The sequence below is a fragment of the Fonsecaea erecta genome (assembly GCF_001651985.1).
Source record: "Fonsecaea erecta strain CBS 125763 chromosome Unknown Scaff8, whole genome shotgun sequence".
Classification (NCBI taxonomy): domain Eukaryota; kingdom Fungi; phylum Ascomycota; class Eurotiomycetes; order Chaetothyriales; family Herpotrichiellaceae; genus Fonsecaea; species Fonsecaea erecta.
The window spans coordinates 559,330-583,218 of record NW_017387251.1 but is presented as its reverse complement, the minus strand read 5'-3'; the positions used below and the strand labels follow the sequence as shown (position 1 = coordinate 583,218).

Here is a 23,889-nt window from a genome sequence, read left to right as displayed (position 1 = left end):
GGGGGCGCGGCACAAGAAGCGATGCTGGGAGTGGCGGGCTCTATAGGTCAATAACAGCCTGGACGAAACGGAGAGAGAGGAGCGGATGATGTAAAGTAGATGACCGAGTAGATAGCTGCTGTGCTAGTGAGCGAAGGACGTTGCAGAAGTCTAAGAAAAAGTCGAAGTGCTCGATCTCTGACTTTATTTTATTCCCACTGCTCCCCCTCAATTGTCCCTGCCTTGCTTTCCACTCTCTTCACTTTCTTTGGCTCTCACACCACAGTCGGTGAGCAACTCGACCACAGCCTGACCAGAACAACCCCTGTTGTGGCTTGGGGAATACAGAAGCCTGTCGCTGTCACTGCCTGTGTCGAGCATTGAGTTGTTCGCTGGCCCGTCCACCTCATCACCGACTTTTACAACACGGTCCTACCTCCACTTGGTCGACTGCTGTCGCACTGAGCCCCTTCCAACCGACTTCAAGAATTGATCAGCACTGACCTGACCCTCCCTTCTTGCCCTTTACCGAGCCATGCTGGTGTCCTCTGCGTTCAAAAGAGCTCCAGTGCGAAGGTTGGCTGCTGGTGCTTTGGCTGTTCGAGCACAGGCACCCTCCTCGGCAATCCGCTCAGCGCCCAGCTTGAGAGTCCCTCTTCCCACGCCTGCTCTGACCTCCTCTTTCTCGACTTCTGCGAAGATGGCCTCCTCGCAGCCCTCCAAAGCCTCTCCTCAGGCCTACGATCCTGAAATCACCGATATCGCCTCCTACGTCCACAACTACAAGATTGACTCGGAACTTGCCCTCGATACTTCTCGTTATATCCTCCTCGATACGATCGGATGTGGTCTGGAGGCCCTGCGCTTTCCTCAGTGCACCGCTATCCTAGGCCCTGTTGTCCCGGGATCCAGCATTCCTCATGGAACTCGGGTTCCGGGAACACCTTATGAGTTGGACCCAGTGAACGGTGCTTTCAACATCGGTGCTATGATCAGGTGGCTGGATTATAATGACTGCTGGCTGGCTGCCGAATGGGGTCATCCTTCGGACAATCTTGGTGCTATTCTTGCGGTCGCTGACTGGATGGCCCGCACAAACAGAGCTGGTGGTAAGGTTGGCAATGGCAAGATTCCCACCGTCAAAGATGTTTTGGAAGGCATGATCAAAGCCCATGAGATCCAAGGTTGTCTGGCTCTGGAGAACTCCTTCAACCGAGTCGGCTTGGACCATGTCGTTCTCGTGAAGGTGGCGTCGGCTGCTGTGGTGAGCAAAATGCTGGGTCTCGACGAGGCTCAGACTGCTGCTGTCGTCTCTCAGGCATTTGTCGATGGGCAGAGTTTACGAACCTACCGACACTCACCCAACACCATGTCCCGCAAGTCGTGGGCTGCTGGAGATGCCTGCCAGAGAGCTGTGAACCTCGCATTCAAGGTCCTGCAGGGCCAAGCCGGTGTCCCTACGGTGCTGTCAGCTCCAGTCTGGGGTTTCTATGATGTTCTCTTCAAGGGCAAGAAATTTGAGTTCCAGCGTCCCTATGGCTCCTATGTCATGGAGAACGTTTTGTTCAAGGTGTCGTACCCGGCCGAGTTCCACTCGCAGACTGCTGTTGAAGCTGCACAAAAGATCTACAAGATCCTTGCCGATATGGGCAAGTCGGCGAAGGATATCAAAGAAATCACCAACCGAACCCACGAAGCTTGCATCCGTATCATCGACAAGCAATTCAAGCCTATGGACAACTTTGCCGATCGAGACCATTGCGTTCAATATATGGTTGCCACTATGCTGTGCTTCAACCGCTTGGAAGCTACCGACTACGTCGATGGCAGCGAGGCCGCCACTTCTCCTCTCGTGGAGGACCTTCGGAAGAGGATCAAGTGTGTTGAGGATCCTCAGTTTACCAAGGATTACCACGACCCTGCATTGAGAACGATTTCCAATGCTCTGACCGTCACGTTGAATGACGGCACTGTGCTTGATGAAGTTGTGGTGGAGGCTCCACTTGGTCACCGTTTGCGAAGAGATGAGGCCAAACCCGAGATTTTGGCCAAGTACAAGAGACATTTGAGCCACCACTTCCCAGAGGCCAAGATCAAGGAGCTCATGGAGCTGGGCACTGATGCCTCGAAGCTGGATTCGATGGAGGTTGACAAATATGTGGATCTATATGTCAAGGAGAAGATGGAGTGGTAGATTGCCGGCTCGCCTTGCAAGGAGAATGTGCACATTACCAAAAGGAGTGAATGTCTTGTCTTGGAGATTTGCTGTTCATCAATCTGTTACTTTTTGGATCGCCGAGGTTGGTGGGGGGATCCAATATATCCAATGTTGAAACAGAAGCTCCCTGAGAGAGTCAGACAGCGGCGTGATGGTCCAGTCATTGGCGCTTGGAGGCTCCGTCGATCGTACCCTCCATTGTCAGTCGTTGCCCACGATTTTAGGACTTCGTAATGCAAAAAGCATGTTGTATACACCGTCTAGCGTTCTATAATCTTACCGCCGCTCTTGTCTCTTCCTTCCACCAACCAAAAAGATACTCGATACCAGTTTGTAAAGAAGCATGGTTTAACTCCGTCGAGTTGAGCACTCTGGGTTCTCACTAACACACTATAACACAGATCCCAATATCGATATCGCTTTGCACCGCAGCACAGGTGTGCACAGTTGGCTTAAAGCGGCGTGTTGGGAGCGGACTAAGATCAATGCACGTGACTGCAGCACGGGTTGTTGCCCATCGAAACAAGCCGCCCTTGTTGATCCCTCCAAATCCGTCTTGAATATATCCCTTGTAATATCCGAAGCACGTCGCAGAGCGGTCTTGTTTGCCTGCGCTGCTCAACTGATCCTGCTGTTGTCCTCACTGCCAACTGATCACTTGGTTTAGGGCTCGGTGGATGGTATCAATTGCATGACTGTCCTACTCTTGTGTTGATACTGGGAGAGAATAGTCTCCATCTTCACCGCCCGCCTCACCTTCCCGCCGCTGTCATCCCTCAAAACACAGACAGATTCGTCCGACAGAAAATGGCTCTCGGCAGCACACCTCTCTCTCCGAAATCACAACAAGATCTCAACATGGTCATGCCAATGCCTCCTCCTCTGCTGCATACTCGTTCTGGCAACGAGATGTACGACCGGCCTCAAACGCCGTCAACGCCTGGAGGGGGTCTTGCCCATGGCTTCACCAGTCCTGCGCAGACTCCTCAGGGCAGTCCAAGCAAGAGACAGCTACCTCCTGGAGCCAACGACTTGCCCAATGTGTTTGATAATGCCATGAAATTGGCTCCAACGTCGCCCATCAAGGCACAACCAAAATCCCCTGCCAAACAAGGATTCTCTGCCGGTGACGAGAACACGAGCGAAGACCCCTTCGCTGATCCTCCTGCTCAGTATTTTAGCCGCCCAGAGAGTCCCACACGCCAATCCAACAAAGAGAACGCCCCTGCTGGTGGCCTGGGCTATGGCAAAGGCATCCAGCAGAACCATGCCGCCATCTCGCGTCAAGAGCAATATCGCACAGCTGACTCCAAGAAGACTATGACCACAACCAAAGGTCTCACTGCCGAGGAGTTGCAAAAGCTGCAACTCCCAAAAGTCAAGCGGCTGGCGAATGTGACTCAACTGTGTATGTATCCTAACGCTCCACAGTCCGGGTTCGGGCACTAATTTCTCATAGACTTCCTTGACTACTACTTTGACCTGCTCTCGTACGTCCACAATCGTCAGTCCAGAGAAGCTGCTTTCAAGGCCTCGTTCCCTGCTCCACCTGAGACACCAAGAGAAGAGTTCGATGCTGCACTTCACAAATACCTTGGGCGTGAACGGGCCAATCTGCGCAAACGTCGCACCCGCCTCCGCCATGGTGACTTCCAGATCCTTACCCAAGTGGGTCAAGGTGGATATGGCCAGGTCTACCTCGCTCAGAAGAAGGACACTCGAGAAGTCTGTGCACTTAAGGTCATGAGGAAGAAACTCCTCTTCAAACTGGATGAAGTGCGTCACATCTTGACTGAGAGAGACATCCTGACCGCCGCGAAATCCGAGTGGCTTGTCAAGTTGCTGTACTCTTTCCAGGATGAAGAACAAATCTACCTGGCCATGGAGTACGTTCCTGGAGGTGACTTTCGAACCCTGCTCAACAACACCGGTGTCCTTCACAATCGTCATGCCAGATTTTACATTGCTGAGATGTTTTCCTGCGTGGACGCCTTGCACACGTTGGGTTACATTCACCGCGACCTGAAGCCAGAGAACTTCCTGATCGATGCTACTGGACACGTCAAACTGACCGACTTTGGTCTCGCCGCCGGCATGCTCAGTCCCATTAAGATTGAAAGCATGCGTATCAAACTTGAGGAAGTCGGAAATACGCCAGTTCCCTTCGGCATGCCCGCTGTTGAAGACCGCTCGGCCGACCAACGTCGTGAAGGTTACCGTTCCCTCCGCAAGAAGGACATCAACTATGCCAAGTCCATCGTCGGCTCGCCTGACTACATGGCCCCAGAAGTCCTCAAGGGTGAAACATATGATTTCACCGTCGACTACTGGTCTTTGGGTTGCATGCTCTTTGAAGCCCTGGCAGGATACCCCCCGTTCGCCGGCGCCACTGTTGACGAAACCTGGCAGAACCTCAAACGTTGGCAGCGTGTGCTCCGGAAACCCATCTACGATGACCCCACCTACTTCCTCTCCAAGCGTACCTGGGACCTGATCACCCGCCTTGTTGCTGCCAAAGATCACCGATTCAAATCCATCTCGGAAATCCACAAGCATGAGTACTTTGCTGAAGTGGACTTCTCCAAGTTGAGAGAGCAGAAAGCACCGTTTGTGCCGGAGCTGGATTCAGAGACCGATGCTGGGTACTTCGACGATTTCTCGAATGAAGCGGATATGGCCAAGTACAAGGAGGTGCACGACAAACAGAGAGCATTGGAAGAGATGGCGGAGCGGGACGAAAAGATGGGCAAGGGTCTCTTTGTGGGATTCACATTCAGGTATGTGCTCTTTTTCTCCTTCCATTTTCACTCACGCACTTCTCAGCCCGAGAGCTCTGATGGTAGTATGCTAACTCATGTGTGGTTGTGCAGACATCGCAAACCAGATACGGAAGGAGGAAGCCCGCGCAAGAGGATCGAGACCGAAGGCACCTTTGGAACGATCTTCTGAGAAGCCACCCGGAAGTCTCGGGGCGTCACGGACATGGCACCAGCAGCTACGCGCTCTTTGCCAGCATGTTCTGACCTCCGTTCTCCCTAATGCATTGTCGATCGGTTTACGGTACAGTATGAAACATGGAAGAAAAATGAACTACGAGGATTTTGTATGAGGGCACCGGAAGTTGGAAGGACAGAAGGAGCGCAAACGGAGCGATCAGAATGTTGTTCTTCTCGGTTTTGCTGGACTGCAATAATAAAAAGGCTACGGCAATGTTGGGGCAGGCGTTGGCGTCGGGATTGCTCGAGGCTCACGTGTATCTCACCGGGGTTGTAATGGGCGAGTAGCGAAATGATAAAGGCAGCGTTGAACAAACAAGGTTGGACAAGCTGATCGATTATGATTCAGGGAATGGGAGATTCGCGGGTGTTTGAATGTCTCATTACCTCCTCAAATAGAAAGAACTCTTTGTCCAGTGTGAGCAACGGGGATGGCCTGCTGGTATGGTACTGAATACGACGATCTCTCACTTGCCATGTTGAACACCTCAAACTGATCATGCCTCTTATATTTCTGCAACCCCTGAATCGTCCAAAAGGAAAATGCCCGAAGAGTTCCGCTGGTCTCGGTCAGCACGTTCCTCGAGCCTGCCAGAGAGCTCCTCGAACAACGTTTGGTCTCCCTCAAGTTCGTATGTGGTAAGAGATGCGGACATCTCCAGCCTTCGAAGTCGAGGCAGTACGGTAAACCGGCTGAAAGATTGAAAATCTGTCTTTGCATTTACACGACCTTGGCTATCAAGGTACCATTTCGGATGGGATGTCGGCGTGATCCTGAGAATCTCCAAAGGCGAATCTCTGGCAGCCGCTTCTTCCGTCTCCACTGGGGGTTCGTTGAGGGTCCTCCGTGCCACGTCGGCGGGGATGATCAACTCTTGAACATGCGGAAAGACGCGCAGGATATCGAACAAGTTATAACTGTCTTCACCTAGTCCTCTCGACTCGGTCAACTTGAGACGCTGCACATGCTTGGCTTGATTGTGACAGTGTAAGAAGACGTCGGCCCCAGTAAAGTGTGGACAATCCGGGAAAGTCAGTGTTGTCAAACTCCGAGGCCAGGTTTCAATTAGCAAATCCCACTCGGCCGAACGAAAACACATTACGTCGCTAGCAGTGAGATGCGTCAAGTTCTCTGGCCATCTCAAGTTTTCAATCGAGTGAATATCCTGTGAGACATGGAATCCTTTGGGGAGGCTCAACCTTGTCAACTGTTTCAGCTCAACGATGGCATCAAGAAGATCAAGCACCGGGATTGAGTAGTAATCTGTTGACAAATCTAGGTGACGTAAATTGACACATTTGGACAACGGAGCCAACGAGGCTAGCCTGGAAACAGGTCAGAGGTTTTCAGAGATTCCTTGAAAGGACGGAAAAGGCTCACGAGAACGTGACGGCTGGGGAAGCAAAACTCTCCAATGACAGTTTGGTTCGAAAGATGAGGCGAGCCGTAAGACTGTTGGAACTATCGTATGCGATCCCCCTCATATCAAGATGCTTGATCATATTTTCGAGGCCGACGCGCGTTCTTCGAGACCGTTCCTTGGGACATATAGTTCGAGTGAAGAGGTCGAAGTTGCGGCTGGAAAGGAGTGGCCGTTTGTAAAGCCGAGCAATCGAAGCAGCATACCACGTTTTAGACACCAAGCAACAAGCCCATAATGACGTTTGAGTAGCACCAAGGTGCCCAGACACGACATGTTCCGTTATGAGGCGGACAACCTCAAGAGGGAGATGGACTGGGGCGCCTCGATATGTTGGGTCACCTATCTTCATAACGGGTCTTTTGTCCTAGGAGTCTCGGTGGAAATCCTGAATTCATAAGTCACTCCTTGAGGACGATGAGGGTAAGGAAGGTGTATTATGGGTGTCGTCGACGTGTCGTCAAAGTGGCGACAAAAATATACATAGAGAAGTTTTGTTGTCTGGATGAAGTTGTCACCATCGTCATAAAACTAGCAGACTGCCGACATTTTCCCGGTTTAATCATCCTTTATCAATCAGCCATTCTCTTTCTTGATCTGTCTCGAGTGCTTGCTTGAATCTTCTTTGACGTGAGGATGCCCGAATAGGACTCGGTAAAGAGGAGGTGTAATGATGGATGTTCTGGCCTTCATCCTGGAACACAAGGTCAACCTGGGTCCTGAGACGTGTCGACTGACGACTGCACAAAAGCTTCCCTATTGATAAGCCATGGGACATCTTGACGATTTCTCATTGCCGACGTCTGAAGCCGTATATCTGTGACGGCAAAGTAATGGATCAAAGACCCCCCCAGATGGGTTGATGGAGCCTGAAATGAGAGAGAATCGCGGACAAAGTGGTCAAAGGCTGCGCTTGTACATGGCTTCACCCTCACAGTCTCTCCTTCCTGTTGGCTCAAACTTCCTGGATTTCGACTCAACAGTGTCCTTCTGAACAAAGGCTCTACGGTCTTTCTCATTTCAAGCCACTTGAGGAAACGTGTTTGTTCTTCTTTCGTATCCTGTGTTCAGTATTTTCGATTTTGCTCTCCCCTCCTAGGCCTTCACTTTACCATCATCTTCATTTCCCTGCGGCACCCGCTATATCAAATTGTCCATTCCTCTCAACGCCCGTCTTCCACCTGCCCTGCCCTGCGATTGTCAGAGATCGATATCCAAGGGTACAGCGCTCTACCTCTACCTGAGCCTGTCAAGGTGCCAGGTTCTGCGAGGCCCATCCGGTGGCTATCACTGTCGCTGTCTCCTTCGTCACCACTGCTGAGTTTTTCTCATCTGCCACAGTACCTAGCCAATCCACATCATCCTATCTGAGATCCCACATCCACAGCTGCAGGACTTGTAAGCTGGTTGACTCGGCAAGGAAAAAATACTCAAGATCTAGTGTAAACTTTTGGATTCAGGTCAAACATGATGCCCTTTCCCAGCGGCTGCCATACTCACAAGATCTAGATCTTTTCTTTTGCCTACGGAAATCCCGACATGTTGGGTGCACGCGCCCGAGCTGCAGAGTATCATGCTTTCAAGGCCGCTTCTGCGAGACAAGCGAGCCGTGAAGCAGAAGAAAACAAGTTGCCTCCTCAGCCTGCCCCAGTTTCGTTGAGCGCCTTCACCAAGAATCCTCAGCTGAATCGCAACAAGGGTCCAAAAGCATGGAAGCCGCTGATATTGGAAGATACACCTGAAGATGATGATGACAGTCCTGCGGATAACGAAGACACCGTATCAACCCCGACCCGACAGAGAGGAGTGGACGGCAATAGCTCCATCAGCCATGATTCTGACCGAGCTCAGACATGGCGCGAAGCCAACAACCTTAGCTCAACGGTCCCGATCGCGCCCAAGGCAATGCTCAGAAACACCTCGCAGGCGCCGTCGCCGCTCGTTAACCCGGCTCCTCGACGCACCCAGCCACATGCAATCATTAAGCAAGCGCAACAAGGAAGCCACCTCAGTGTGAATAGCTCTCCGAGCAATGTCTCTGGAATCAGTGGGTTCCCGTACCCTGGTGTGACATGGTGGTTTGACTCACATGGTATGCGCGTGCCAGGTCCAGCCGCGATGCCCACCTTCTTCCCAGGTCAATACCACGGCAATTTGATGGCCCCAGACGACATCAGCCCTTCCAAGCAGGAGAACAAACTCGCTTCGTTGTCACATGAATACATGGACACATCTTCTGGCTTCATCCTCCCACATTATCCCCTCATGCCCATGTCAGGGATTTTCGGGGGCTCGATGGCAGACCCGGTGACATTTGCTCACTATGAAGATGAAGGTGGTGCAGGTCATGATTCTCAAGCCTGGCCCTTTGCATCGATGCCAGTTGAGCGCCCAGTCATGCAACACGTTAATTCGGACAGCGTCGTCAACATGGATGGAAGCATCTCTGACACTTCTTCTCTGCTGGTGCCGAATGCCATCAGACGGTTCTCATACCCCAATGCTGTCGGCGAGCCAATGAGGCAGGGTTCGATAGCAGAGTCAGCAGCACAACGGATCGCCCACCAATCCATCCACCCAACTCTTGTCCTGCCAGATGAGGAACCTTACGACCGCAAGAATAAAATGCAGAGCTTTGTCGCAGCACAGCAGGCGTTAGCAAGGACCGGGAAAACCGTTCTGCATAACCCCGATCTGCATCGAGTGAAGGCAAGTGAATCGGCTTCTCCGGCACACACTCGCAGTAAAACAACAACGCCAGAGCGTACCCGCCACGCCCAGACGACTAGCCCAGAATCCATTGTCATTCGGAAACCTCCCCCGGGGTTCGAACCGCACTTATCTCCTCGCCAAGTCATTGCACAATGCACCAGCAAAACCCCCTCTCCCTTCAATGCCTCCATCCTACGAGAGATCTTTGAGGTCGGAAGTGATGATTGGCTCGAGCTCAGACCTGTTGGCAAGGACCAACGCATGAAGATGAGCCGAGTCATGAGGATTTGTGCCAGAGCACAGAGTCCTGATGCACCTCTTGGGTTTTTGCAGAGTGCAAAGCCAGGGAGGAAGGAGAGTCTCCAAAACTGGATGCAAATCGCCACAAGAGATCACAAACCAGCGACAGGTACACGAAGGCTGTTTGAGCAGGTTTCTAAAGAATGCCATGCCAATCGCCTGTCCATTGTTGGTGGGGGCGATGGTGCCTCGAGCGACGACACCTCCAACGGAGAGATTGAGGGCGCGGCGATTCGCGCGGTTGGAGACATCGTGGCCAACTTGACCGAGTCGGCAGAATCATCAGAGTCGGGAAGGGGTTCGGCCGGCCTCGTCTGCAAGTACAAGCCTGCGCCCGAGTATGCTATTGAGAGAGGTCGGCTCCTCCTGATGGGTAACAGTGGAAGCACCAGCTTCTTTGAAGACAACACCGGCGGTTTCTACAGCGCTCCCAGCAGAATTGCCCGTGATCCTAGGTTTCGACCCGCCGGAAAAGACACTGTCAAGGTCAAGTCAGAAGAGGAATGGAAACTGCGACACGACATGTATGGAAGAAGGCGGATGTAAACACTGCGCAGGAGAAGGAACAAGTCTTGCAAGTGATGGTGACGAGGTCAAGTTGGCTGAATATGGGGGGATAGGAATGAGATGGGAACAACCGATGGAATTGAAGCCTACTACATGTATTCAGATCCCATAGAATAGAGCTGTACTTTTTGTTTCAGACAGAATCCGACATTTGAGAATACAGTCAGGAGAAGCATGTAGGTACCTCGTACTTTATGCATTCTTATGTATTCGGATGGCGAGAAGGGCCGGTGGCGCAACCACACGCACTTGGACCCAGTGGGCTAATAACTTATTAGCACCTTAGTAAATCTATGACAAGCGCATTGCAAGGCAAATGTGCTCGCGTCAACCATTGCGCACGTTTAGCTCACTCACCAGTCCTTCCTTCTGCCTTGCTCTCTCCCCCCCCTCTCTCCCTCTCTCTCTGTCTCCCTTATACTCTCCTGCCAGTTCTGCTGGCACCCTCTTCCTCTAGATTGTTCGCCAGCAATGGCGGCAAGCTTCCTGCGGCCGCAGTTGATGCGCTCGTCCAAAGCTGCCTTTGAGTGCGCCTTCTGTGCCCACCGCCGCTCTACCCAATTCGCCAGACTTCGATGTACTCGGTCGTTACGTCCTCCTTTATCGAGATTGTATGCCACCGTGTCCCCTGGTGATCCAAAGCCGCCTTCGGAAGACCCCGAGAAGCAGAAGAGGAAGCCTGAGAATGCTGGAAAGGCCGAGAAACCCTCGGACGGACCTGGGAAAGAGGATCCAAATGCAGAGTCAGAGTCGAAGAAGGCCAGCACACAAGAATTCTCTCCCCTCACGCTGGAAGAGATCAAACAGATCGACGATGTTGCCCAAATGATCAAAACGGGTCTCCCAAAGGCCCAAGCTGACGCCGTGGACGAAGCTGCCGAGCTGATGAAAAAGGGCGGAATCCCCAAAGAACTCCGAGAAGTTCTGGAGGCGCGGCGAAAGGACCCCAGCAAGCGCATTGACCTGGGTACCACGGTGCGTCTTGTGGGCCTCTTCACCAAGATGTCACGCATGACCCCCGAAGAGATTCGACAAAAATACGGCAAGAGCGAAACGTCCGAGGAAACTCCACTGTTCGAGCAGTCAAACAAGAGTGAAGAGAACAGTAAACAGCGCAAAGACAAGCAAAAGCAGCAGCAGCAGGGCGGACCCAGGGTTTACGAGTTCAAGCTCGACGCCAGCACCATGATCATGACTGCTTTCATTACCTACTACTTGTACCGTAGCCTGTATCCTGGCGAGACGAGCCGAGAAATCACTTGGCAGGAGTTCAGGACGACCTTCTTCGACAAAGGTCTGGTCAACAAGCTCACCGTCATCAACCGAAATCGAGTCAGGGTGGAATTACATCGTTCCGCCGTGGCCCAAAGGTACCCCGAGTCACCTGCCGCCCAGCCAAACTTCTATTACTACTTTTCAATAGGCTCGGTGGAAGCTTTTGAAAGACATTTGGATGAGGCACAGCAAGAATTGGGCATCCCGACGAATGAGAGGATACCCGTAGCTTACTCGGACGAAGTCCCCTTGAGCGCCGCCATCTTCTCGTTTGGCCCAACACTTCTATTTGTGGGTGCTCTGTTCTGGTTGTCGCGCAGAGCTGCGTCTGGTGCAGGTGGCCAGAGTGGTATTTTTGGCATCGGCAAGTCGAGGGCGAAACGATTCAACCACGAGACTGATATCAAAACCAAATTTACCGACGTTGCCGGCATGGACGAAGCAAAGCTGGAAATTATGGAGTTCGTCTCCTTCTTGAAAGATCCTTCGAAATACCAGCGGCTGGGCGCAAAGATCCCCCGGGGGGCCATTCTGTCTGGTCCTCCGGGTACTGGTAAGACCTTGTTGGCCAAGGCGACTGCTGGTGAATCTGGTGTTCCCTTCTTCTCTGTCTCCGGCTCCGAATTCGTCGAAATGTTTGTCGGTGTCGGTCCCTCTCGAGTGCGCGATCTGTTCGCCAATGCCCGAAAGAATGCGCCGTGCATCATCTTCATTGACGAAATCGATGCCATTGGCAAATCAAGAGCCAAACAAAACTTTGGTGGTGGCAACGATGAGCGGGAATCGACCCTCAACCAGATCTTGACTGAGATGGATGGCTTTAACACCTCCGAACAAGTCGTCGTCCTCGCAGGTACGAACAGACCTGATGTCCTCGACAAGGCTTTGATGCGTCCGGGTCGGTTTGACAGACACATTGTTATCGACCGACCCACCATGGACGGCCGCAGGCAAATATTCAAAGTCCATCTCCGCAAGATCGTCACCCACGTGGACATGGACTACCTCACCGGCCGCCTGGCAGCGCTGACGCCAGGATTCTCGGGCGCAGATATCGCCAACTGTGTCAATGAAGCTGCTCTCATTGCAGCTCGCCAGAACGCCGCGTCAGTCGAAATGCTTCATTTCGAACAAGCAATCGAACGTGTCGTTGGTGGCCTGGAGAAGAAGTCACTAGTTTTGACGCCAGAGGAGAAGAAAACCGTAGCATATCACGAGGCTGGTCATGCCATCTGCGGCTGGTACTTCAAGTATGCCGACCCCCTACTCAAAGTGTCCATTATCCCGAGAGGCCAAGGGGCTTTGGGATACGCCCAATACCTCCCTGCCGGAGGTGGTGACGTGTATCTTCTGAACGTCAAACAATTGATGGACCGTATGGCCATGACATTGGGCGGACGCGTCAGCGAGGAAATCTGGTTCGACACTGTCACGAGCGGAGCATCTGATGATTTCAACAAGGTCACACGGATGGCCACGGCTATGGTCACTGAATGGGGTATGTCTCCCAAGATCGGCTACCTGCACTATCGCGACGACGAGCAAAGGCTCCACAAACCTTTCTCGGAAGAAACCGCGCGAAATATCGACACAGAGGTCCGCCGGATCGTGGATGAAGCATATAGACAATGCAAGGATCTGCTGCTCGAGAAAAAGGATCAGTTACAGGCTGTGGCAGAGGAGCTGTTGAAAAAGGAAATGCTTGTCAGGGACGACTTGGTCAGGATCCTGGGACCGAGACCATTTGAGGATCCAGGCGACTTCTCGAAATACTTCAATAATGAACAGGGACACAAAAGCGCACCGTAAGTCATGGCTTTCCATCTATTGTTGCTCATCTCATCCGCCCAGTTGTTTGCTGGGACCAGCACTGACGATATTTCCAGGCCACCGCCACCTACGGAGCAATCAGGTCCGTCAGGAGATATCCCAGAACAACCAGCACCTGCATTCAAGTCTCTCTTCAGATAACAAGAAACCCTGCGACACCGCCAGGCCTCTTCTCCTTTGTTGAAGCTGAGAACCCGCAAATAATGAGCATTCCGAGGAGGAGTGCATCGAGATTCAGACGGACGTGCTATCTTCCGTTCCATCACCAGACATGGCAGGGCCAGGGACAAGCACGAGAATTTCGACCATGCTGATCTCAACCGAAACCTTTTGTCATGGCGTGCTCGACCATACAAGGCCCGACTGGTTTTTTCGGTCAGAGGCCCGACCTGCTGTGCATTTACAGGAGAAGACACAGTTCTATGCATGTACATATATATAGGCGAGGCTTGGGGGCTCTCTGCATGTTTGATAACAGCCTCCGTGTCCAGCTCACTGTAGAAGTGATACCCAAAATCCACCCACACTCCTCTTTTCTCTTCACGATGCGGGTTTGCAGTGCAGTTCTCTCTCTCTTTCTCTTTCTCCCCCCCCCTCTCTGTCCTGCTACTCTGCCACCGGCATTACGATACACACACACGGATCGGGGTTCTCAATTGGCTGGTTCGTTGGTAACCAAATCAATTCATCTAATAGACATTTTGTTCACTTTTTTCTTTCTCTCTGCCTCGCTGTCCCCTCCACCCCCACCCCCGGGGCAGCGTTCCTCATTCCTCATTCCTCGCCAAATCCCGCTTCACCCAGATCCACGCGTCCCACGCTCCAGACCTCCCTCTCGTCTTCCTCTTCGTCCGAACTCAGCCCCAGCCCACCCTTGACGCCGCCTTCCGCCTCCCTCCGCTCGCGCGCCTGCGTGCCCAACCGGAGCGCCACGCGCTTGAAGTAGTCTCCCATGGCTCGCGTGGGCCCCACGCCCAGCGCCTTGCCGCCGTCCTCCGAGGCCATGTACTGGTCGAAGACGGCCGAGTCCTCGTCGACTACGTTGAAGAGTTCCAGGAAGGCAGCTTCGGCGGCCAACTTGACGGGGATCACGACGTCCCGGACCGATGCAAACACGGGCGGCACCAGGATGGCCAGCAGCTTGTGGTCCTCACGGAGGCTGTTGCCGTGGTGGCGGAAGATCGTGCGGATGACCACCAGGGCAAGGCGGCGCGAGTCGATGTCTCCTCCTGGTGGGATTGTCGAGGCGAGCGCTTCAAACAACGGTCTACAAGTTTCTTCTTGTTGGGCGTCGGAGGACATTTCATGCAGAGAGAGGAGATATTTGCCCAGTGCGAGCACAGCATTCTGTTGCACAAAAGTGCCGCTCTTCCCAGAAAGCCCGCTGATGAGGACGTTCCTGGTATCCTCCGCGTAGGTCGGATTTTCGATCAAGGTCGCGGCGATTTCCAAGAGCACAGCGTTCAGAGCAAGGATCGACGCACTCGTCAAAGGTTGCACGAGTACGCGGGTTTTGATTAAGGTCGCGGCTTTCTCTGCAGGAAGAACTTTAACCATAGCTCCCAAGAGACGAGCGTTGGTCATCATCATATTGTCGTCCTGGGCGTCTTGTTGGCTGTCCATGAGTCCCAAAATGGACTCACGGGAACCATCGGACATGTTGGAACCAACCTTGCTGACGACCTCCTGAAGCGCTTTCAACATGGCATTGCGGACACCAGCATCGGGGGTTTTCGCACCGGTGACAAGTTCGGCGATCAAGGGGTCGACGCGAGGTGTCAACGTGATGAGTGTACTCAACGCCTTCGTTGCCCGTGTCCGGAGAATTTCGCTGGTTGGATCGGCGATAGATTTTGTGAATGTCCTCTGCAGCTGAGGGAGGAAAGGACGCAAGAAAGTAGGGATTTTCTCGAGGAGCAGGTTGAGAGTGGACAGAATGGCACATTTGACATCCATGGATCTCTCCCCAACGACACGGATGAGCGGACCCGTGATTTGCGTAACAAATGGCTTCAGTCCGTCAGGACTGGAGCGCTCAATGATGTCTGATATGCCCATGGCAGCTTGGACTCGTTGCTCGGTTGTACCATTCATCAAGCCCTGAAGGAAGATCTGGAGCACAGGCAGGATGCCCTTTGGCAGCGCGAAACCGGGCAGCACAGAACCCGCGGTTCCAGCCTGCTGCAGGACTTGCCGAGTGGAGACGACAAGTGTCTCCATTTCTTCCTTACGCAAATGAGATTGCAGCTGGTTCAGGGCGGTCCATGAGGCCGTGACAACTTCTTGGTCCCTATCGCCGAATGAGATGAGGAGGGCACGGATGAGATCTTGGTTGTACCGCGAATAGTCGACAACGGGATCTGCGAAGAATGTCGCCAAATGATTTGCAGCCAGTGCACGTCTTCTGTGATCGTCATGCTTGATCATCGCCAACATGACACTCATGGCCGTATTAAGACCATCGAATTCATCAATGGAAGACAAGGTCGCGTCGAATGCCTCATTGAGTTCCTTCAAAAGTTCTTCGTCCTTGCATGTGACGATATTGTCCGCAAGACTGTTTAGTATTGTCGGCAGCCGACGAGTCATACTTGCACCTCCAACTCTAGCCAACGAAGCCAGAGCTCGAGCATTGAATCCACTGATGGGGTTGGTGAGGAGCGTCGGGATCAAATTAGGCAGAATAACGTTGGCTCTTGTGGCTTCGGTGAGCAAGGTGAGTAAGGCAGACAGTGCATGTTCAGCCTCCGTTTCGCTCCGCAACAGGTTCAGAAGATGCGGCAATACCTGATCCACAGCTCGTTTGCCAAACATCTGTTGGAGCGAATCGAACGATTCTGCAGCAGCCTCGCGGACTTCGGGATCGGAATCAGTCAGTGCCAATCGGACAATGGCAATCAATTTCTTTTCGTGCTCTTCTAGCGACTCGGGGGAAGCGGCGTTGACAATCTCTCTCAGCGCGATACAGATGCCCTGTCGCTTGTCTGGGTCGGTAGCGGTTTGAAGACCTTCCTCAAGCGATGGGAGTAACGAGGCAAAGATACCCTCTCCAGCTTTGCGAATCACTTCTCCCAGAGCATTGGCAGCGATGAATTTGTGCTCCATGTTGGACGAGGCAAGACGAGCGATGATCATTTGAGAGAGCGTCGGCACCAATTCGCGGAGTGTTCTTGGTGTGGCAACCAGTGCTTTCCACACAGCGATGGCAGCTGCTCGAACTTGAGCAGAAGAGTCGCAGCGGCAAATGTAGAGCGAAGACAGGACCCGATTGCGTCTTTCTTCGCCCAAGACTTCCAGCAAAGATTGTCCTGCTTGTGTTGCAGATTCGCCTTCCTCTTCAGCTTCTGTTTGAGCACTGACTCCGGTGAGGTTGAAGAGCAGGTCTCCAACAAGTTCGACTGAGCTGAGACGAATACGGTAGCTGTCGTCTGCCAATCCGCGCTGCAATTCTGGTAACAACAGGTCGATGGCTTTGGTCGCAAAGTTCTTCACAAGCAATCGGCCTGCCCTGAGCGCGGTCTCGCGGATCGCTTCGATGTCGTCCGCCAACCCGCTGAGAATAGATGGGATGATTTGAGCAAGATAGTTAGCAAAGCTGTTGCCAAAACATGCTGGCAAGAAGATGAACAAAGTCATGAATCCCTCTCTTACGGTGGGCCGTGTGCTGGCGACGTTCTGTAGGATCGATGGCAGAGTTTCTTCAAGGCGGGCAGTGCCCAGGCCAGCGAGGACTTCGCTGAGAGCCTGTGCAGACCCAAGGCGGTCGCTTGCACCGGTATCTGTACGAAGTGACGACATCAAGCTTGGTATAAGATCGGGGAAGGCATCCTCGCCCAATTTCTCGACGAGGCTGCCCAGAGCTTTGGAAGCAGTTGCTCGAGTGGCAGGTACCGGGTCGACGGCCGCAAGACGCAGACCTGTGACAAGGATCGGCAGGTGAGTGACGATATCACGTTTTTCGGTAAGATGTGCCAGGCTCCCTATGATCTGAGCAGCTTTGCGTTTGGTAGCTGATCGATCGTTGAGCCCGCGCTCTAGGATCCTCACCACGAGGGCGAGTGACGGTGCGTCGAGATAGTGGATGAAGTGAACCTTGATCAGCCCGTCTAAAGCTTCCTCCGTGTATTTGGTCGGGTCGCTCAGTGCTTTGAGTAAAATGTCGACGAGGCTCTTAACCTCCGGATTTGTGATGACTTCGCCAAATCTCTTGAGACTGTTGTTGGCAGCAGCGCGAACCTCTTTATGACTGTCTGTCAGAACTGATGTTAAAGGAGGTATGATTTCTGGCAAACTCGTAGCCAGCTGTTGCGGATCAAGGTAAGCCATGGCGCCGAGAAGGTCGCAGGCTCCTTTCTTGCTTCGCCACTGTGTCTCATTCAACCCTTCCAGCAACTCAGGCAGGACACGGCGCACGCCAAAGGAGCTCAGGCTGGCAAAACACGTCTTTGCAGTGTCTAAGCAAGCTTCACGGACCGACGCAACGGGATCGCCAAAGCATGTCAGCAACTGGGGAAGGACCTCGATCACATATGGTTCAAAGGTTCGTCCGAGCAGCAAGGACAGTAGTTCGTAGGCCATCATTGCACCCTGTCGCTCCTCAGGGCTCTTTTTGTTTTCGGTCGCACTTCGCAACGCGACCATCACCCTGTGCTGTCGCAAGGCAGCCACGCCTTTCCCCTTGACGATGCCTGCGAGACCGTAGGCTGCTCCTCGTCGTGCGGCATATTTCTTGGACTGGAAAAGCTGCTCTAGAAGAGAAGTGATATAAGGCCCGGCATCGACCGAGGGAGGACGAACCAGTGGAGGCAAGCAGTTGGCCACAGCATATTGAACGGATTCGGCTGGCGTGCTGAGAGTATCAAGGAGCTTCTGTATCACATTCCCCGTCCGCCTGTCGCCATCGGGAAGATGTCTTGCCAGGGACCCGTAGAGAACGATTACCGCTTCATTGACCCAATCTGATTCTTCGGTTCCTTTATCAGGACTCTGTAGCACCTTTTCAAATAGCCCCATAAGAGGCTCCAGGCATTCTTTCCCTCGTGCTGCCACGAAGACCGTGCCCGTCTCGACCATTTCTGCGCGAACTGTAGCATGACGATCTGAGAGGGCACCGTCGTGAACCAGGAAGTTCATAAAGGGCAGCAAAGCAGACTCGCTCATGACCGAAGAAAGCTCTTTGAATGCCAGAGCAAGCCCGCTCCGCCTCTCCCACCGATCGACTAGTTCCCCTTTCTGCACAATACCGAACTTGTTCCGCTTTGGGACCAGTGGCTGAGCTTCCGTGCGATAAGACTCTTCGAGTAATGCCAATACAGAATCGGTCTTCGAAGGGATCTGGATAAGTGCCTGCGCAAGAGCTCTTGCTGCCGCCGCTCTGGTCGATTGTGCCGCTGAGAATAAGAATGGAGGGATGCTATCGACCAGTTCTTCGGTTACGGTGAATTCGAACTCTTCCCAAACGGCCAGCGCAGTCTCCGCATTTTCGTCTTCTTCATCCTGACAAGCAATCCATATATGGACAGAATTGTCGATCTCAGAAAGGTCGATTTCTGAATGAATTGCTTGAAGAACCGCAGACCGAACGGCAGACTCCGGGAGGGTAACAGCAGATAGGAGAATGTCCCGCTCCTGAGCGGTGACATTTTCTGAGATTGATCGGCAGAAATCAAACAGACAATCTCTGATTATGCGATAGTGCTGGTTATACTTACGCATTGCATTGATCAATTGGCGTAAAATGTCTGCTCTTGGAAGATGCTCGTCGGCACCGGATCCCATCTGGAAGGATAGGAATTCGAGCGCAAGAAGGACTTGTGCGTCAGCGTCCTCACCTGTTACATCTCCTACCTTTCCATTCTCGAGGACGGAAAAGATCAGAGGCAGGGCATATGCAGTGCTGGCGGTGTCAAAGGGGCGCTGCTCAGCAGCAAATCTCAACCTGTATAACACTCGTGTTCCAAGCTCCGCAAGTGGTTCCATGCAGAGGTGCTCCGGAACATTTGCGTTCCGCAGAGACCTGAGAGTAGCAACGCCGACAAAAAGGCGCATATTTCCAAGCCGGTCCGAGATCTTGTTGGAGCAGGCAAGATACGCTGAGAGGATTTCGTCTTCGACTATGAGTGCTGCTCCCGCTTCAAGAGATCCCAGAAGCGCAGTGACGGCAGGAGACATCCAAAGTCCTGCCTCTGTTGGCGGACCGTGAGCAAGACTCTCAACGAATCTTGCACCCCTTCTGATGTTGCTCGAGATTAGCCTGACTCGAGCCCGTGTAGCACTTTCGTGCTTAAGCTGGGCGTCGATCTTTGCCTGTTGGTCTGCCGTCAACTTCTTCGGGGGTGCCCCCTTCTTTTTAGCTAGCTGACTGCGGATCTCTTCTTCCCATTTGAGAACGTCGTAGTCTTTCTGGTTCTTGTTGTCGAGAATTCCGTTTGTCTGCTGGCCAAGGACGTCGACGACAACAGTGCCTTCTGGGGCTCTAGCAATGAGAGCCTCAGTGGGACCAACAGCTTCCAACTGCACAGGGTCTAGATCTTTCCGAAATTGACGAATCAAGGCGGGTGTAAAAACGTCCGGCGCCACGAATGCCAGTGTAGCTGCAGAATTACAGGCAGCGATCTCGAAAATCGTCAACGGTGCCATCTTGCCGGCCTCAAAATGTGAAAGTATCTCTTTGAAAAGTTGTTCTTGTCGCCCCTTCGCCAGTTCTCCCGGGTCGATCCCGGTGGCGAGGCATGTTGCAATCCAGTCGGAGTTGATAATCAGCTCAGGACGTAATAGCACCACCGTAGATATGGCCTGTTGCTCCAGCACCTCGATTACCGCTTCCGGGGTCATATTCTCCAGCTTGTCCCTCGGTATGCTGATGCACTTCACTGCCTGAAGCAAACGGTTGTCGTTCAGAGACTGTTCGGCCGTCTTTGTTAGCTCTAGCGCACGGGATCGAAGGACATCCCAGATACCAAGCACTATGCTGTGACCGACTGGAGCTGGTTGTTTCGAATAGGCTTGTGATAAAGCAACCCCAGTCTCCTTACGCACACTGGAGTCGACCTCAGGGGTAAGCAGGAGATGCAAGACTGCTCTTGCCCATGCTGTTTTGGCTTCTTCTGATGATTGCTCGAGATTTTGCGTGAGGTTAGTCAAAGCATACAGTGCCCATTGACAGTCGTCTGGGGACGAGAGTCGCGTATAGACCTTTGAATTCAAGAGAAAAGACAATTTCGTTTGAGCGGTCAGACACTGATTGCTGATTTCACCGTAAGTATTTGATTTGTACTCATCCGTCTGCAGGATCGGGGCGTCAAGCAGGGCGGGAAGACCAAAACCTGCAGCAACAAAACCATTCTGGGTCGCTGGGAGGGGATTGAGAGCAACTTCGTCGTACGCATCTTTCAGGTCTTTCAGAGACAACTTGACAAAATCTCGTGACACTTGCTCTGATGGAATCTCTTTGAGGCTTTTGAGGACGTTTGCAAGACACAGAACCCATAATTTGCGAAAGGGAAGTCTCTTGTCAGCGCAGCCCTTGAGAATTGGGTCCGAAATCGTCTTATTAATCGACGAAGCTGTGACAATAAGAGGCAGATGTGTTGCTAACGCAGCAACCTCTTTTCTCAATGCCCCCTCGTTGGCCTCCTTAGATGCCACGGGGACGATAAACTCAGCAATAACAGAAGAAGTGGTCGATTGGGGAGCAATCATTGTCAAGGTATCGGCCAAAAGTCCGCGTAATTCAAAGCTTCCAGCCTTTGAGGATTTCATTGCGGATCCCAGTTCCCCAGCAATCTTTTGCAGCACCTCTGGAGACCCTCCTCGCTTGACAAGGGCTGACAGAGCCTTACCTGCACCATCGCGAATGATGGCATTGGTGGAATTCATTGCTGATAAGAGCGGTTTCACCAGCTTCCCATGGACGAAACCTGAAATATCGAGTGACAACGGCAGACACAAAGCCAGCGCCTCGATAGGACCTTGAAGGATAGCTTCGGGCGATCTCAGAATGGCCTTCTCCATTGCTGGAACCAAGACTTCCCCCACATCCTGGAGGGTGACGAAGTCGAGGAAGAAATCTTTGAGACCCATGGACTGCTGGTATGGCACAGGGGTTTTTGAGCCTACGACGGATTTGACATAGAAGTCAAGGACCTGCTTCTTTGAAGCTTGGAGCTCTTCCCTCCTCTCTGCAATGCGAGCACTGACCCCGGCAATCGCTCCCACGTAAAGGGCATGGCTAGCATTTGCTTCGGAGGAACTTGCAGCGTCGTGCAGGGCGAGTTGCAGGGCTCTGTCTCCGACCTGTTTCGTCTTGAATGCGTCACGCAAACCCCTCCTAGCGATTGTCAAGGCCGACTCCTGGACTCCGCCACGGACAGATTTGTCTTCACATTTGTCTAGGAGGCGGGCAGCAGCACAGCATATTTTCCCAAAGTATTGTTCGAATGACTTCTCATTGAGCCGGATTTCTTGTTGGACCAAGCAACACCACTCAAGCAGGACGAATGCATTTCCGGGGGCTATGACCGGCTTTTGGCTCTCTTGTAACAGGAATTTTGCTATGGCAGCATAGGCAACGTCGGAGGTAGAGGGAGTCGTGAGATATGCTCGGAGGCATGACTGCACTGCTCGGCGAGATTTTCGATCTGGGTATCGAGGATATGTCGCAAGGAGAGCGGGCAATACAATCAACAATTCTTTGGAGACCGTCTCATCTGCAGCAACCGTGAGATTGGGACCCCATGAAACGGGGTTTACAAATAGTCTTACCAGCAACTTGGATACTTTGCTGCAATTTCCTCAGTGCTTCTATGCGGAGATTTGTCGAACTGCTTCTGAGAGCGGCAAGCCAGGCATCCCGAGTCTCGAGGGAGCCCTGTTCCGCGCTGTCCCCCATTGTCCATGAATTGGACGTAGATTTTGTATGGTTTGGGGAGACAATGAGCGGGAGTGCAGATTCGAGGGCCAGACTCGAATGAATAATAATTACCCTGCGATAAAGTGGACTTGGAGATGATTCGCGCGCGGGGAAGTCTTAGCTACAGCCTCGTCCTGAAGTGGTGCAAGGCTGTGTGTGCATAAGAGCAGTTGGGCACACGATAGTTTGAATTATCTCTTGTGACTTTAACAGCCGGGTGGTGATCGTGTAAGGGCAGAATATGTCTAAATAGAACTGGGGACAATCTTGAAGAGATCTAAGTCTAATTAAAAGTTGTGGTCTGTATATGTGAGCCACATATGTGGATCACAGGCCATAGGGTAATGTGCTATGCTGTTGACTTTCTCATCTACTGTTGTTCAAGGTTGTCTAATCGACATCTAGGCTGGAATGCTTCGGATGCCTCTGAGGCTACTGGCACCCATCCGACGCTCCGGCTGACCTGTCTAGAAACCCCGACTGACCGTGAGAGACGCCGGCAATCGTTGTAACCATTGTTGGGTTGGGAGTTTGGGACACAGAAACGTCGATACCTGACTGGGGGCAATTGTCCTCGCTGTTGGGACTGGCTGCAGCGGGAATGATGGCAACAGCTTGCTCAACAAGCCACAGCCATTGTGGTGTTATCGAAAGCGAATAAAGTTCTGTCCAAAGGTCCTTGACGTCTACAGAAGAAATGCATTTACCCAAGAGCGGAAGGGCAGCTTTGCATACCATCCCTGATGAAAATCGAAATCGGAGTTCATCGAGACATTCTCATCGAGTTGGTCAGATCGGAGATGTGCTTCAACTGGGATCTGCTAGGAGAACTGATACAATTCATTACACCGGGGAACTCTCCCACTGAGCGAAGGCGGATCAGCGAACTACGAACCGTGTTGGCCTGTAGACGCGAAGATCATCAAGATAGTCGACGGAAGAGGTGAAAGGCGAAAGTCCTGGCCATTTGAGGAACAGAACTCATCTCTTTTCCTACCTTGGAGAATGGCCTGTTTGCCTCTGGCTGCAGGGCAAGGGCTTTTCAATGCATGACATGTAACGCTTTCGAGCATACTAAAAGCAAGTACGCTGGAGAGAATACTAGAATGTTCATTAATCTGAAATGCAAAAGTACCTGCGCGATGATGGCAACGCGAGGTAATACTCGGTTCGTCGTGGCAAGCTTGTGCAGCGTTTCTCTGCTCAGTCAACCCGTGACGCTCAAGAACAGCCGAATGCATTTCACATCGTTACTTTTGGAGTAACTTTAACGACGTTTATCGATCCAATGGGCTCAAAGCGAGAATTTGAGAGGTGCATGAGTCGCACGGCGAACGTCACAAAAAGTCCTGGAGGCGAATCTTATGCTCGTCATCAGCGCAGTTGGATCCTCAACTTTCCGAGTCTGACAAAGACGACAGCTGACGATTTGGCCAGAGGTCCTGGTTAGAGCCTATCGATTTCGATGCTTCACCCATGGCCAAGTGCGACAGCCCTCTCTAGATGGCATTCAAGCAATTTACAGTCCTGGTCATTGAATGTTGATGGTGATCTGGGGTGTTCGGGAGATTTAGTAGGCTTCGGAGATTTTCCAGTGACATGCATTTGCGATTGTGGGCGGCATCGAGCCTTGCTGCAGGGGTCAACCTGGTGAAGTAATCAGCATATGAAGCAATGGGT

At 52.4% G+C, this 23,889-nt stretch overlaps 6 protein-coding genes across 6 annotated transcripts; 4 read left to right on the top strand and 2 right to left on the bottom strand.

The window, feature by feature from the left end:
- Positions 1-679: 679 nt before the first annotated feature.
- On the top strand, positions 680-2,173 carry AYL99_08882 (2-methylcitrate dehydratase; the record flags this gene model as incomplete). The annotated part of the gene is made up of 1 exon (XM_018840390.1): positions 680-2,173. One exon carries the CDS (start codon positions 680-682, stop codon positions 2,171-2,173), a length of 1,494 nt encoding a protein of 497 aa, XP_018690137.1.
- Positions 2,174-3,004: 831 nt separating this feature from the next.
- Positions 3,005-5,146, top strand: AYL99_08881 (hypothetical protein; the record flags this gene model as incomplete). The annotated part of the gene is made up of 3 exons (XM_018840389.1): positions 3,005-3,605; positions 3,657-4,974; positions 5,068-5,146. 3 exons carry the CDS (start codon positions 3,005-3,007, stop codon positions 5,144-5,146), a joined length of 1,998 nt encoding a protein of 665 aa, XP_018690136.1.
- A 553-nt stretch (positions 5,147-5,699) lies between these two features.
- On the bottom strand, positions 5,700-6,696 carry AYL99_08880 (hypothetical protein; the record flags this gene model as incomplete). Its single annotated transcript, XM_018840388.1, has 2 exons — positions 5,700-6,519; positions 6,575-6,696. 2 exons carry the CDS (start codon positions 6,694-6,696, stop codon positions 5,700-5,702), a joined length of 942 nt encoding a protein of 313 aa, XP_018690135.1.
- Positions 6,697-8,153: 1,457 nt separating this feature from the next.
- Positions 8,154-10,172, top strand: AYL99_08879 (hypothetical protein; the record flags this gene model as incomplete). Its single annotated transcript, XM_018840387.1, has 1 exon — positions 8,154-10,172. The coding sequence occupies one exon, from the start codon at positions 8,154-8,156 to the stop codon at positions 10,170-10,172; it is 2,019 nt and encodes a 672-aa protein (XP_018690134.1).
- Positions 10,173-10,664: 492 nt separating this feature from the next.
- AYL99_08878 (hypothetical protein) lies at positions 10,665-13,439 on the top strand (the record flags this gene model as incomplete). The annotated part of the gene is made up of 2 exons (XM_018840386.1): positions 10,665-13,273; positions 13,355-13,439. 2 exons carry the CDS (start codon positions 10,665-10,667, stop codon positions 13,437-13,439), a joined length of 2,694 nt encoding a protein of 897 aa, XP_018690133.1.
- Positions 13,440-14,072: 633 nt separating this feature from the next.
- On the bottom strand, positions 14,073-22,188 carry AYL99_08877 (hypothetical protein; the record flags this gene model as incomplete). The annotated part of the gene is made up of 2 exons (XM_018840385.1): positions 14,073-22,006; positions 22,062-22,188. 2 exons carry the CDS (start codon positions 22,186-22,188, stop codon positions 14,073-14,075), a joined length of 8,061 nt encoding a protein of 2,686 aa, XP_018690132.1.
- Positions 22,189-23,889: the final 1,701 nt, after the last annotated feature.